General features: G+C 39.4%; 1 protein-coding gene across 1 annotated transcript in view; it reads right to left on the reverse strand.

Moving 5' to 3' along the window:
• LOC149310887 (tetratricopeptide repeat protein 13-like) overlaps positions 1 to 16,608 on the reverse strand; it is a 49,517-nt gene that overhangs the window by 26,706 nt on the left and 6,203 nt on the right. The window contains exons 3-10 of the mRNA XM_089529456.1: positions 15,733 to 15,808; positions 15,367 to 15,437; positions 12,004 to 12,069; positions 10,922 to 11,014; positions 9,188 to 9,304; positions 6,799 to 6,909; positions 1,000 to 1,082; positions 146 to 287 (exon numbers count right to left, since the gene is read on the reverse strand). Of these exons, the coding sequence (XP_089385582.1) occupies positions 146 to 287; positions 1,000 to 1,082; positions 6,799 to 6,909; positions 9,188 to 9,304; positions 10,922 to 11,014; positions 12,004 to 12,069; positions 15,367 to 15,437; positions 15,733 to 15,808 (759 nt within the window). The remainder of the gene's footprint in view (positions 1 to 145; positions 288 to 999; positions 1,083 to 6,798; positions 6,910 to 9,187; positions 9,305 to 10,921; positions 11,015 to 12,003; positions 12,070 to 15,366; positions 15,438 to 15,732; positions 15,809 to 16,608) is intronic.

The following is a 16,608-nucleotide window of genomic DNA, read 5'->3' on the forward strand; positions in this document are numbered from 1 at the left end:
ACATATGAAATATAAAATATGATAACATATAAAGTTTCTAAGTATCCACATAGGGTACCACCAATACAATAACTATTTATAAATAGATGTTATTAGTCAGTATTATATAGAGGTTGTAGTATGTCCCAAGTGCACATGTGCTCACTTTAAAGTTCTTCAGAGCTTCATCTGGGCTTCCATGATGATATAGCATCATTCCCCCAAGTTGTATGGTCTGAACATGGTTTTGATTTAGCATCAATGCCTTCTGGAAGTTTTCTGTAGCAGCTTCAAAGTTACCAAGTTCCCTGATGTCAAACATAAGTGACAAATGAACAGCAAAAAGCAATAATTAACCTACACAAACAAAAATTCAGTATTGTATAGATGAACCCAACAGTACAGTTTTAATTATTTCAGTTGGAATCATATGCATCAAAGGAAGATCTGTCTAATTCAGGGGTCGGCAACCTACGGCCCGTGGGCCGGATCCGGCCCGGCAAGGCCTTGGGACCGGCCCCAGCCCAGTCCTGCCACCGATTGCCGCCCCCGCCGCAGCTTCCGCACCACTCCGGGCGCCATTTTGAGTTTGGCCCCCCAGTTGTCTGAAGGACAGCAACCCGGCCCCCGGCTCAAAAAGGTTGCCTACCCCTGGCCTAATTCATTGGAGCTCACTTTTGTTGAGATTGCATCATACTGCTTTATCAATCTAAAATACCTAAGATTTATAACAGAAATACAAAATACAAAAACAAACCTATCACAGAACAAACTTCTAAATACAAAATTATTTTAACCATTATTTAGTCATCATAAAACATAATTCTGCATTCAACTGTTAAAGGTAAGTTGCAAACTCATGATACAAAGGTTCTACACAAAAACTGATATAACATCTGAGAAACAGAGCATATCAGTGTAATGCAGTCTGGCTGAAAATCACCATTCTTCATATGACTCAGGTAGTGGATGGACTTTGCCAAACTCATATTGAAATTAAATGATTTTGAAGTTGCTTACCGATATGCCTGCCCCAGACTTTTATATGCATCTACAAAATCTGCTTTCTGCTTCAGGGCTTCTTTGAATGACTCAATGGCTTCCTGTTTAAAACACAATAGGTAATTATTGTTAATTATTTCAATTGAGATAAACTACTCCTTATGGGATTTAAACACAAGGCAGCCAGGACTAGCCAGGATTTTGGGAAAGGAGGGGGGGTCCAGACTAAGTGCCACCATTTTGAGAGGCTAAGAACCCCTCCCCCAAGACACAAAAGGAGGGCCGAGCGTTTACCTCATGATGGCACCACTTTAACTTCCGTTATGGCTCCGTGCTATGGAATCTTGGGATCTGTAGTTTTGAGGAGCTGTTTAGCCATCTCTGTCAGATGCCACAACAAACTACAAATCCCAGCACTCCATGACATGGAGCCAAGGGCAGTTAAAGTTGCATCAAACTGGATTATTTTTTCAGTGCAGTTGCAAACTGAGTCCTTCCTCTGAAGGTGTTTACATCAGATAAATTCAGCTTGATAAAGCAAAATGCAGCTGCTCAAGCAATGAGTGGCAGCCACCCTGTTCATGCTCAGAGACACTCTGTTCATGCTTTGAAACACTGCATTCCAACTTCTGAGCTGAGCTAAGAACTCAGGCTGCATCCACAAAACATTTCATTCCCACTTCCAAGAGGGATTTTTAATTCCAAGACACACACACAATTTTTAATTCCAAGACTCATCTATCTATCTATCATCTATCTATCTATCTCATAATTTTAAATTCCAAGACATTATACCTTCCTTTCTTTTTATGAAAAACAAACCCCTTTAAGAGAATCCTATTTTGGGAGAAAGGCAGGATATAAAAGCAATCAATAAAAAATTATAGTGCAATAGTCCATCAGTGCATGGCTTGCATTATAAGACTTTATAATTTTAAAACTTTATACATTTAAAAACAATTAAAATCACAGTAGGCTCAGAGTGCTATAGAATCATGGAATCGTAGAGTTGGAAGAGACCGCAAGGGCCATCCAGTCCAACCCCATTCTGCCATGCAGGAAATCCAAATCAAAGCATCCCCAACAAATTATGTAATGGGGGTGTCTACCTACATTGTAGAAAGACATACTTTATATTAATGCTATGGAAAATCACTGCCTTGAGTCTGTATATTGGGAGGAAGGTGGGATATAAGAAAATAATAATAATAATAACAACAACAACAATGTCTGGATAATGTAGTTTTGTGAGACATTTAGCATTTTTTGTCAGAAAGCTCTGGTGCCACAACATACTACAAATCCCAGGATTTTCCATAGCATTAAAGTGGGGTTGAACTGGATTATTTCTGCAGTGTGCAGCCTTATTAGACTGCAGTTCCCAGCAGTCTGTGGTGCTGCTGGATGATGGGACCTGCAGTCTAGCATTGCCTGGAGCAGGGCCATAGGACTCAACAGCCCCGATTCATCATCTGGCAGAATTTGGGGGGAACCCCTATAAAAAGGTGAAAATAAGGAAAATAAAAACTCCTTGCAAAGTAAAACCCAGAGGTCTGCCAATGGATTTTGCTTCCAAGGCAGGAGGGCAGAGAGGCCCAGACCTTTGCAGCCAACCTTTCATTGGCAAACCACTTAGATTGATTCCTTATGTTAATGAATTAATCATAGAATCATTGAGACCCCAAGGGCCATCCAGTCCAACCCCATTCTGCCATGCAGGAACTCTCAATCAAAGCATTCCATTGACACACTGAAAAGGGGCCAGCTAACTATATTTTATTTGTCTTTTAAAAAAGAGAAAAAACAAGGCTGGAAGGAAGCCTCTTGCTTTTTGAATCACAGACCCTCCTCTTTTTTGTTGTTGCAAAAATCCAGAAATGACTGTTTTGAAAACCTGAGTTCATGATCAGAAGAAATGTACATAGTAGAGTCCGAGTCTCCTTTATCTGGACTTCTGAAATCTGAATTATTCCAAAACCCAAAACTGACCATGAGAGCATCTGGTCTCACCCCACCTCAAAGAAACTTGGGAATCCTGAAGGTTTAGAGAAATTACTGGATTATTGAATTATACAAGGAATAGTTGTCTCAGGGTTTTGCTGACTGCTCAGTGTACAGAAGCACAACATTATTTAAAAAATATTGTGTATTAAATTACCTTCAGCTTATGTCTATGAGATGCATAAGAAACATTCATGGCTCTAAGGGCTGGACTTGGGTCCCATCTCCCATTATTTCCATATACACACACACACACACACACACACACACACACACACCAAACTCTGAAAAACTCCAAAATCCAAAATACATCTAGTCCTCAGCATTTTGGGTAAGGGAGACTCAAGTTGTAGTTGATAAGATATTATTATTATTATTATTATTATTATTATTATTATTATTATTATTATTATTAAAAATATTCTATATGGATATAACTGCTGAAAGTCAGAAGTCACCTTTTCTTTCTTTTATATTTCCTTTTAGAAGCTTCTTTTCTTCCTTTTCCTTTCTTTCTTCCTTTCTCCCCTTCCTCTTCCTTCCTTTCTTTTCCTTCTTTTCTTCTGTTCTCCTTTCCTATCATTCTTCCTTCCTTCCTGTCTTCCTTCCCTTCTTCTTCCTTCTCTCCTTCCCCAGGAAGAGAATTTTATTCTGGCAAAAGCACAGGGGAGGAGGAGGAGGAGGAGTGGAAGAAAGACTCCACGAAAGGGAAAGAAATCACAGGGACCCCCGCCCACTCACTCCCTCACCCTCCCTTCCTCTGAGCCTGCAACTTTTGTCTTTCCCATTTTCCCTCTCCATCTGAGCCCTCCGTGCTTTTGATGGAGGGGAGGAGGGGGGGAAGGAAGGAGCTTGAACGTCCCCAGGGCTGAAGGGGGGTCCAAGCCCCCCTACCCCCCCCCCCCGGCTACATCCCTGAGGCAGCACAGAGATGGAAAAGATTTCTGAATTTCATTTTGAAATGAAATTCTCTTTAAAAAGTAAAATAGAGAATGTCAACATATAGTTTTTTAAAACGTTTTTCTTAAAGACATTTGCAAAAAACATTACACATGGACTGAAATATACATGGCTAAGCTAATATAACCCAAGTATAATAAAGTTAATACCTTTTTCTTTACGCAACTGCAATATTTGTAATTCAAATGTGTCATAATATTTTTTTCACTATGTTTTAACACTATAATTTGGGTAGCGAAGGAGGGTTGTATCTGTTTTACATCCTGTTGTAACAGTTGTGAGTACCAGTTATGGCAGAAAGATGGGATATAAATTAAATATACACATTTCACACATTTGCCATAAAATCTAATGATAAACTTACTAAAGAGGTCACATCTAATACAGGAGGCAAATGGTCTACTAAGTACCCATATTATTTTTGTACACTTCACTAAATATATCTGTCAGTGATGTTTTTATACTGGACCCCAAATACTCAAATAGAAATAATGCCAACTGAAAAATTACATAATGTCATATTCCAGTAAAATTTCTATAATGTATCTCAGGCAAAAGCTAAAGTAATTACTAATGAAACATTCTGAAATGTTTGATACTTTCCATCTTTCTTCTTCAGTTATATTACAATTAAGAAAACTAAACATAATTGCATAATCCAAGTGAGGGAAACACTAAATGCCTACACACATGGGCCTGTTATAGACTGCCAAAATAAAGCTGCTTCGGGTCTCTTTGGAGATACGCTGTTTAAATGATGCATGCGTCCTAAGAATCCGGAAGCTGCACCAAAGCTGCCCTCCAGTGCTTAGGAATGGAGTGTGGCTTTGGCGCGACCTCTGGACTCTTAGGAACCATGCATCATTTAAATAGCATACCTCCAAAGAGACCTGAAGCAGCTTTATTTTGGCAGTCTGTAACAGGCCATTGTCTCCTGAAATGAGTGGTACCCAGTGATGTTGGAAGGAAAGTAACACAAGCTGTATCCAGACTGCAGAAATAATCCATCTTGACACCACTAACTTGTTAAGGAAAAAGCAACATGGGACATACAGTGATTGAAATAAAACATGTATGTGAGAGTCAAAGTGACTCAGCAGAAGCAAATCAGAAGCCACACAGGTGTATAAGGTAATGCAATTAACAAGTCCTGCATGCCAAGGACAGAAATGTAAAGTGGATAATTGAAAACACCTGAGAATTGTTAAGTGGTCAAGGCTGAGATGATGAAATCACTAATTCTGGATAGAAACAAGAGAACCAATGAGAGTGGATGTACACGCCCACTGGGTGGATACTGACAAGAGTGGGTGGTATGATCCAAGGACTATAATAATGACTATGATTCCCAATGTATTTCGTGGGTAGTAGTTGGGTAGTAGTAGTGGATAGTATTGTTGTGTTGGATAGTGTTGGAGCTGTATATAGTAGAATAAAGTAGATCTTTTATATAAGACTACTGAGTTGTCTGGTGTCTTGAGACAAGAGCCAGCTGGATCCTGAAGAAGTGGGAAGACTTCTGTGGAAGCAAGAGTGAGAAGGCTTGGAGAGTTTGTCAGGGTCTTCAGCCTATTCTCTGTAACTCTGCTGCTTTAGAGCAAAGCTTTATCCACTGGCCAAAACTGGTCAGCGCCGGTGCGTAACAAGGTGGTGAGTTCGAGCCAGAGGTGAAGAGCTACAACTCCCATCATCCCTGACATAACTGCCATGGCTCAATACTATGGAATTCTGGGATTTGTAGGTTGATGTGCCTCCAGAGCTCTCTGACAGGGAAGGCTAAATGTTTCAGAACTACAATTTCCAGAATTCCACAGAATTGAACTATGGCAGTTGTGTGGTGTCGAACCAGTGGTGTCGAACCAGATTACAGTATTTCTGCAGTGCGGATGCACACATAGATGACATATCAGTAAACTAGACACACAGCAAAAACTAAATAAACACTGTGGTAACAATGAGATTAAAACAAAAACAGTAGTTTTGAAGCAAATGAATGGCAATTTTTTTAAAAAAAAAATATTAGGTAATATACACAGTGGGCCCTTGGTATCTGCTGGGGTTTGGTCTCAGGACCTCATGTGGATACCAAAATCTGTGGATGCTCAAGTCCCATTATGTACAATGGCATAGTAAAATGATTTCCCTTACACAAAATGGTAAAATCAAAATTTGCTTTGTGGAGATTCAAGTATATTCAAGTTTTGGATGGCTGAATCAATGGATGCAGAATTAGTGGATATTGAGGGGGAGGAAGGCAACTGTAATTTTATTTTTCATTGAGCATTTTAAGAAGTAACAATAGACACTTGGCTTCAGCAACTCGGTTCATGAACATAAATCATATACAGTGTGCCAGTAACAAGAGCCTGTGTAGTGTAGTGGTTTGAGTATTGAACAAAGATTCCAAGAGACCAGGGTTTGAATCCCCACTCTGCTATGGAACCTCACTGGGTGACCTTGGGCAAGTCACACTCTCTTAACCTCAGAGAAGGCAACAGTAAACTTCCTCTGAATAAATAATACCTAGAAAATCCTCTGATAGGTTCGCCTTTGGGTTACCATAAGTCAGAAATTACTTGGAGGCATACAGCAAGCCATCTAGTGACAAACATTAAACAGGGAGCACAATTCAAGCATACAGCTTGTGTTTTCTATACAAAAGGCAAACCTCCAAATTCAATCCTTGGTATTGCCAGCAAAAATAATTTTGATGGAAAAGATCCCCGACTGGATCCTTGGAAAGATACTGGTTTGGAAAAGCAAAAGAAATACATAAAGCAGACTCTACTAACTTCAACATTATGCAATTGTATAAACACATATGGTGGAAATTCCTCAGTCATTCAAAATGGTTACCTTTAGAAGTCCTCGGTGAAAAAATGTTAAACCTTTGTACAGCATAGCTATAGGCTGGTTTCTGTTTAACTCAAGTGAATTTTGAAAGTCTTCATAGGCTGTTGCATAGTCCTGTTTCAAATAAACAATTTTTATCACATGAAGCTGTTAGATCTGACTCATAAAGACAAATCCAAAGTTCAAAAATCATACTTTGTCTGCCATAAAAATCATAAAATTACTAGCAGTCTAACTATATACTAATTTCAGACTGGAAATGTGGAACCTACATTTACCAAGGAGTTGCAGAAGACAATATATCCCATTTATTCTTATATGTGCTGAAAAAAGCTGTAGGCTACAGTTTTAGCAACCCAAAAGAGCAGACTGATAAGTTATGGAACATCCCTAATAATAATTGGTTGCAATAGTAGGCATTTGCTATTTCTCAGATTTCTGAAGTAACAGTATTTGGAATGAAGCCACACAGTTGTATCAGGGGAAAAACAGCATTCATGCTTTTTATTTGCCTAACTACCTTTGTTGTAAGCTGCCTTGAACATTTTAATGGACAGGTGGAGTATAAATGCCTTAAAACACAAATAAAATACTGATATTTTTGCAAATTTGTCCTAATTTTAATTAAAATGCCTTTTTATACCTTTCCTGTAAAAACAGGTATTCAGCTGGTGCTATTTTTGGACCTGAAATATTATATTCTTTTTTCAAGCAGCCTTATATGTAAGTTGTATAAGTAAACGTCTCTGCAATATATAGGTCAGAAAAGAAATATCTGCTCTAACTCCCAAACAAGCTTCTCTATAAGGATATACAGTGGGCCCTCTCTATCAGCAGGCTTCTGATCCACAAATTTGACCACCTGCAGATCTCTACACCCCATATTAATCAATGGTGGTGATATGAACGTACCAACACTGAAGAGTATGTATTCAACTCATACGGAATAATATGGGGTGCAATTGTATGTGTATTTTGACATCTGTGCAGGCCTCTGGAACTGAATTCCTACTGACATGAAGGGTCCACTGTATGCATTAACTCTCAGCAAGATTATGATATGGATTACTGAGACTGATTCATAGAATCATAGAGTTGGAAGAGACCACAAGGGCCATCCAGTCCAACCCCCTGCCATGCAAAGCATCTCAGTCAAAACATCCCCGACAGATGGCCATCCAGCCTTTGTTTAAAGACCTCTAAGGAAGCAGACTCAACTACACTCTGAGGGAGTTTGTCCCACTGTCAAACAGCCCTTACTGTCAGGAAGTTCCTCCTAATGCTGAGGTGGAATCTCTTTTCCTGTAGCTTGCATCCATTGCTCCGAGTCCTAGTTTCTGGAGCAGCAGAAAACAAGATTGCTCCCTCCTCAATATGACATCCCTTCAAATATTTAAACAGGGCTATCATATCACCTCTTAACCTTCTCTTCTCCAGGCTAAACATCCCCAGCTCCCAGAATCTTTCCTCATAGGGTATGGTTTCCAGACCCTTCACCATTTTAGTCGCCCTCCTTTGGACACGCTTCAGTTTCTCAATATCCTTTTTGAATTGTGGTGCCCAGAACTGGACACAATACTCCAGGTGAGGCTTGACCAGAGCAGAATAGAGTGGCACTATTACTTCCCTTGATCTAGAGACTATACTTCTATTGATGCAGCCTAAAATCATATTGGCCTTGTTAGCTGCCGTATCGTACTATTGACCCACGTTCAACTTGTGGTCTACTTGGACTTCCAGATCTCTTTTGCACATAGTCTCATTCAGCCAGGTGTCCCCCATCCTATATCTGTGCATTTCATCCCCCCCCCCCCCCCCAAGTGCAGTACCTTACATTTCTCCGTGTTGAAATTCATTTTGTTAGCTTTGGCCCAGCTTTCTAGTCTATTGAGGTCATTTTGAATTTTGATCCTGTCCTCTGGGGTATTGGCTACTCCTCCTAGTTTGGTGTCATCTGCAAATTTGATAAGTATGCCCCCAAATCTGTCATCCAAGTCATTGATAAAGTTGTTGAATAGCACTGGGCCCAGGACAGAACCCTGTGGGACCCCACTGGTCAGTTCTCTCCAGGATGAAAAGTAGCCATTGTTGAGCACCCTTTGGGTTCGGCCAGTCAACCAATTACAAATACATGTAACAGTTACGTTGACTAGCCCACATTTCACTAGTTTGATACCAGCCAAAAGAAGAAAGGTGATGCATATACAAAATGCTGTGTCTACAGATAGGGTTTTTACAGAAGGTGTCATGAGTGCTCCTAAAGAAAGACTTATTTTGTAATATCTTCACAGTCTGAATAAACCTTTTCCCTCTTCATTTGGACATTTCATCTATTCTTTCCCTTGAGACCTCTCCTAACACAATGACTAGCAGTGTCTAATTGAAAACTAACCTCAGATATGAAGTAAAGAGTACCTCTATGCCGGTAAAGTCGTGCCGAGGGCTTTAGCTGAATAGCTTTAGTAAGATCAATCAGTGCTTCCCCAATCCGACCCAGAGGGGACAATATCTGTACATTCAAGATAGTATTTTAGTCTGGCAAGAACACAAAAGTAACTTTTCCTTTTTCAAGATAACTGAAGATCATAATATGTAAGATCTGTATACAGACCTTTAAATTTAAGTTGAGAACACAAATAACTAATAAATCCATCACTGTGTAGAGAGTGCTTTACTTTCACCAATTAATTACATCTCTTTGATCTTTAAAAAGTAGACTAACATCTCTTAAATATATCAGACATTTAGGGATTCAGATAATAAAAATATGTTGGGAACTTTTGAAAAGGCATTTCTTAGAACACAAAATTGTTTTCTGCAATTTATTGAAAAGTCTTGTGTCGCTTATAATATGCATATTTCATTATAACAGCTAAAAACAGTCTCATAGTCTTTGAACTGGTAACTACAACCACATATTTAATTACTGGTATGCTGTTCAGTTCCTTCACAAAACATTTTTAATTAAACAGACTTCATGGCTAACATTTTGTGAGGATTAAAAAACTATTTTGCAGACAACAATATTCTTCCTTAGTGCACCGAGAACTGTATATCAGCTTGAATCAAAACGTAGTTCACAGTACATTTTGGGCCCGAAGAGACAGTCCAAAATAAAGCTGCTTCGGGTCACTTTGGAGATATGCTGTTTAAATGATGCATGCGTCCTAAGAGGTCAGAAGCCACGCCAAAGCCACACTCTCATCCATTCATGAGCTTGGACCAGAATCTAGATGAAAAAATTGGGGGGGAGGGAATTGGGTGATGTTGAGGAGGGGTTCTGGGGTATTTATGGCAAACTGCTGTGTTGGGGACAATCTGGCAGGATTTTCAGGCAAAAATAATCACTCAAAAATTGTGTCACAATTGGGGATCACAATAGTGAAGGTCAGTGGCCACATACGGCCCATGGGACAGACTTTTCCTATCCCTGTTTTAAAAATAAAAACTTTCAAGAGTAAACATACAAAAAAAAATAGCTGGAAATTATTAGCAAGCAGAAACAAGAGACCACCTATTTGCACCATCTTCCGGGTGACTTCAAAGCGCGGTGTTTTGACGTCACATGCTCTGAAGTCACCTGGAAACCGGTGTCATGCTTCCCACCCGCCCACCTGCCTGTACACGGGCCAGCTTCAGGGCGCTCAAGCGACACGGCATTTAATAATGATGATGATGATGATGATGATGATGATGATAATAATAATAATAATAATAGGATTTATTTATATGCCGCCCAATAACTGGGAATCCAGGCGGCTTACAACAGAGGGGATAATAGACGGTTCCCTGCCTTCAGGCTTACAATCTAAAAAGACACGACACAAAAGGAGAAGGGAATGGTGGGGAGGAGGGGATCAGGTCCAGCATTCTTCTCTCCCTCTGAGGCCTGGACCAAGGCAGATGGACCGGAGGGAGGACCCTTCTTTTTCAGGTGGAGCTGGGCCTGCCTGGTCAACTCCCTCATAAGCCGCAGGAGTGCCATAAAGCCACGGTGGGCAGAGAAAAGACGGCTTCTTGACAGCTCAAAAAGAAGCCGGATTGGGGCCAAAGAATGCAGTCTATTTCACCCTTAACTAAATGAATATAGACAGCAAAACGTCTTTTAAAGGTGAAAAAAAGTTACCTCTGCTCGCTGCTCAAACACTTCAGGATGATCTGGTGCCAGACTAATTACTCTGCTTAGGTCAAACAATGCAAGCTCTGCATTTTTTACATCCTTAAAAAAATGAAAAAATAATCTATGTAAGCAGCAGTACATGTTTGATCAGAGTGAGGCTACAATTTAAATTTAAATGGAATAGTGCCAAGTAAATCAAACCAAATGCTTTTATCATGAAATATTTTGGTGCCTCTAAGCACAAATATAGCTCAACAACTTGGTTGCAAAGCAAGGGAGAAACTGAAAACAGCTCTTTTTTTGAGAGGTAGCAGTTGTCAAACATGTTTTCTTCAACTGAAATGTGTTTATTTTTTGGTGGCTGTATGGATGCAGGAAAGGCCAATGCAATGCTGTCAAACATTGTATATACAGTGATGTTACAAGGAAAAGAAAACAAAGAGACATGGAAATGTAATTTTTACTTAAGCTGTTACATACATCTGGCTTCAGGAACACATCTGACCAGTGATTCTAATCTCAGAATTCTAGCTTTCCTGGGTGATCCTTATTTTTTATTTCTAGTATTGCAAGAGAAGTGGAGGGGGGGGGGTTCCCCCTATTCACTTCCTGCAAACTAGGTTTGGTGTTATACACCACCCCTCACTCAAACACAGTACTGCATGATGTAGCAGTTCAACACTGCATCAAAAGACTATGCTTTCCATACAAAGATTAGTAAAGCTTTGTACAAACAGCATTTTTGCATTTTCCCCTTGGAACTTCGTCAAGGGACTGGTAGCTGGCACCTATAGTTCTTACTTCATTTCCTCTTGCTAATTCATCGTGCAAAAATCTTGCATATTCATTATCATAATGATAACTTAAAAATTTCAGCTCTGTATAAACAGGTCCCACATAGATCTTAAATTGTACCTCATCAAAATCCAATAGCTGTGGTTTAAACACAGTCGCAGCCACAAATACAAAAGACCAGAGCTAAGGGCAAACTGTTTCAGTTGATCTGGGCCTATATTAGATCTCATTGTGCTTTTGACTTCAGTGTATTAGTATAATATTGTATAGCTTCAAAAATATTAGATACTCACATGTAGCCCTTTCTTTCCATATGCTATCCCTCGCCCATAAATTGCACTAACAAGCTCTGGTTGTTCCTATTCAGAGAAAAATAAAAATTACCTAAGAAGGTTCAGTGCTCTAGTTTTAATAACAAATATCAGATCTTGACCTGCCCAGTTTTTTGACCTTGGGGAAAGTCCCGTCCCACCTTTGCATTCTGTCCTGGGGACAGCTGGACTCCTGGTTCTTGCCTCTCCATCTCAGCCTCCCCTTCCCAAAGCAGCCTCCGTTTGTGTTGGAGAGGCTGCACCCAGGCTCCCAGCTCCTCCATCACCACTGGCCAGGCATGGAGGAGGAGGAGCTGTTCATTCACCCCAGCAGAGACTACAGAGAGAGCTGTGAAGGAGGCAGGCGGAAGGCATGGTTTTTTCAAGGCTCGGTAGGCTTCTCTCTGGAGGGTGAGCACAGGGGAAGGAAGGGTTTGCCATTGCCATCCCCTGAGGTTGAGTGAGTGTGATTTAGCCCAGTGGGGTATTTTTATGTCAAAGCAACAGATCGAACCCTGGTCCTTCTCTACCACTGCCTCCTAATGTCCCTTAATTCTATTATTATTATTATTATTATTAACTGAAAGAGTCTGCTTCCTCAGATACATTTAGTCTTAGAGGTGCAACAAGATCTCTATGATATAAGGATTTATATTAATGTGTTTTTTAAAAATATATATTAATGTTTTTTTTTATTTTAGTTGGTTGTGTCCTCCATTTTTTTGAATGTCCTACATTTTGGCCTAAATTTTGTCCTACAATTTGCCCTACATTTTATTCTTGATTTTGTCCTACATTTTTCTACGTTTTGTCCCGGTTTGGTGGTAGTGAATTATGGCAACCCTATCTTGGAGTCAATACAGATTTGTGTGTGGCTGGGTTGGTTGGTGCATCTATCCCTTTTACCTTTGCACTATAATATTTCAACTGCTTATTAACTTCAGAATATTTTCTACCTGATGGCAATTGATTATTTCAGACTATTTCTTTGCAATGCTGCAGGTGCAAATCTCATGTCTTTAAAATATATGTGTATATTTAGAATATATTCCGGTAATTTTAATACATTAATCTTTTAATCATAATTACACAGAATTCCCATGAGGCAGAAGGAACCACTGTCAGTATTCAGGTGCAAAAGCAGGACAGTAGGTTTCAAGTCAGATAATTTCAACTCTTTAAATCCCAAATTATATGTGACACGTTAATAATGTATTTTTCTGTTGGTATTCTATCCTGCTTCCTATCTAGTAGCACAAAATCACCTTCAGGAACCTGTGTGTTTGAGGAGAGGAATGGAAAGGTTATCCAACTGTTTCGTTTACAACCATTTTCTCCCATTGAAATAACACAGAGAGACAAACACAGCTACTATTCTCAGGGGAAGGACAGACACAATTACTCAAATTTTTCCCTATTGGAAAAAAATACGGTAAGCTGAAAGCTTCTCAACATATAAATGGGGGAGCAGGAGGGCAGCAGCATTCATCATTTCCAACCCAAGGCTGATTGTTAATACTGCACTGGGGGTGTATTGTAGGTTTGATGATATGCCATATAGAGTTCCAACAAGAAATTTTACACCTATTTGTTATAGCCTTTATAATTTGTTATAGCCTTTATAATATTTTTATCACTCTCTTTTTTTTGTCTGTGATTCAAATTAGACATATTTTCCCATTTATAGTTTGCAGTTTTCCAGCTTCCTCCAGAAGCTGAACTGATACCTTCCATAACTTTTTAAACTTCAGTCTGTAATATTCTGGGGATTCTGAACTTCTGAAATCTTCTAATGATGGTGTACTGCTTTAACATTACCAACAACAAATCCTACAGCTATAAATCACCAGTTCTCCAGCTGAAGGCTAGGTTTAATAATGTATTTACATTTTAAAAGTAAAAGTAACCTGAGTTTATTCACATACAAAAAGCTTCAGTTTGGAAAGAAGTTAATAAACAGTAAATATTTGATTTTTCTTTGGCCAGTGAACTCAGACTGAACTAGACCATGTGAGATGGACAGTAAATGTATGCCTAAATAATGGTTAAATGTCTTTTAAATCTCTGAATCCACCACATGGATGAGGCCAAATGTTTTAAATCTTCTGATAAGACACTGCTTTATCTAAATAAAAGATTTTGTGCTGGCAGAATATAATACTTTTCTGTTATTTATTTATTTATTGTAACAAGAATTCTCTTTGACCAACTTTTTCAGGCTACCCATGAGATGCTCCCAGTCCATAATACTACATCTTAGGCACAAAGAGAGGTGACATCACTGCTGTTGTTAAAAGAGTTTTGCCCCATCAATCCTGCATTCCTGTCAGTTTAGTGAAAAGATCCTTGTATGAACCTATGCTATATTGAGCCATACAAACTCTCCCTGACTTACAGATAAGCATTTAAAGCCATTCCATGCTTCTCAGTGAACAGGCAAGCTCACAGAATTCTGTGGCTACATCCTCATAGCCAAATGTGAAATAATCAAAGCAGCACTAAGAACCCAGAAGGATTCTGGCAGATCATTTATGTGTTATGTATTTTATGTAATTTTGTAAACCGCTTTGATCTTTTTGGAAAGGCAGCATATAAATAAATTTATTATTATTATCTCAGCACTGATATTATTTCATATTTGGCTACGGTCCTCACATAGTGAGGCACTTCTCCGATCCTGCCTTGTCACTGAGAAGCATAGTATGACTGTGTGGAGTTGGCATGGAGGGCTCTTCAGTAAGGGGGGTGTTGAGCACTGACGAGGGAAGGGAATACCAAGCCCCATGATAACTAAAAAGGACATCTGTACATATAAGGGACACTTACATACAAGGATGTCCCTAACAGACATCTGGCAATATGTTTTTGAGGGTTGGACTATGATCCTGGAGATCATGGTTCGATTCTCAGCTCGACCATGAAACTCATTAGGTGACCTTGGACAAATCACATGCTCTTAGGCTCAGGGAAACACAAAGGCAAACCTCCTCTGAACAAATCATGCCAAGAAAATCCCATGATAGGTTCACCTTAGGGTTGCCATAAGTTGGCAATGACTTGAAGACAAACACAGACACATACAATTATTACTATACTGAAGGCACTGGAAGCAGATTAAACAGTTTTCCCCTTCTGTCATTCTTTCCTAGGAAAGTAGGCCTACTGTTTTGGGAAGCTCCATTACATAAATATAGAATGCAGTGACCTTAGGGATTATAGGATTTGTGTTTGTTTATTGTTATGTCAAAGTCTGTGTCTGTACGTGTTAACTTTGAAAATTATTAATCAATATAATTTTAAAATATAAATATAGAATTACAGTGTTACAAAGAAGTGGAAAGTTACCTGGAGCATTGTTGAGAACTGCTGTATTGCTTCATAGTAAAGGCCACTGCCAATTAACACATAAGCGATAGCTGCCAAAATAGTGCTATAGGTTACTCAAACAAGCTTCCATGAATTTCACTTTTGTCATGTATATAAGAATGGAATATTCGCTAGGAGAGCTAACTAGGGATATCTGTGTGCCGAAAACTAAACTTTAAGAAGACCTGATTTCCTAAATTGCCAACATTACTACCACAAGACTCTTTCTAACCTCTCCAGGATAAATCTATCCAAAAATATGTATGAAGAAGAAATGAAAGAGGGGGTGGGAAAATGTATATCGCATCATATCCATTCCTGGTCTATAACCACTTCTCAACTTACCTAATTCTTCATTTGTATCGTCATCATCTGTTGCAAATGGAAATCTTTTTTGTTCTGCAAGTAATTTCGCTTGGCTCTGGAAAAAATTTAATAAATTAACCTGACAACATTGAAATAAAAAATAAGGCAGTGAACCTAACTAAGTTGCATCATCAGTTGTAGTGCATGAATTCTTAATCATGTGTTTGGCACCATAGCACAAACAAACATATCTGAAAACTTAACTCTAACTGGCTTTTGTCCAAAATTCATAGCTTATCAAAACTGAGTGCTAGACAAGATAAGGCTTGACTCCTCAAAATATTCAGATTTTGTATTATCTGTGAAGTCACATTTATTTTTAGAAAACAGGTTTGTACAGTTTCGGTGACACTCACATGCTGAAATCTTTTCAGTACTGCAATACGTATGCTCTTCAAATAGTCCAACAAATCAAATAAGTTTAGATTTCCATAGTGATGATAATATATCTCTTAAAAATCAAGTTCTAGTGATAAATATTGAACTGGGATATAGTGGTGCCACTGGCAGGGTGGATCACACTGAGTGACACCTCAGAGGAGGAGCAACACCCCATTGGGTCTTCTTCCCACTGCGGGAGTGGGGGATGTGGGTGGGCAGCCAGGCAAGTGAGAGAGTGAGTAAGGCAGAAGGGGATGAGAGCCCTTATAAGGTCTGGTGAGGTGGCGGGTGGCTGGGCAGCTGGGGAGGGGGTACAGGTGAACAAAGCAGCAGGGGGTAGGGCAGGGCAGGCTGCCACCACCCCATCCCTGGCTGTCCCCTGCACCAGGTGTCACCAAGGCTAGTGACACCACCACTGGGGCAGCTGTATCATTAGGCAGGTTGAGACATCTATTTCAGTCAATAATAATTTGA

Source organism: Sceloporus occidentalis, unplaced genomic scaffold, assembly GCF_023333645.1.
Source record: "Sceloporus occidentalis isolate IW3139 unplaced genomic scaffold, rSceOcc1.0.p SCAF_6, whole genome shotgun sequence".
Lineage (NCBI taxonomy): Eukaryota > Metazoa > Chordata > Lepidosauria > Squamata > Phrynosomatidae > Sceloporus > Sceloporus occidentalis.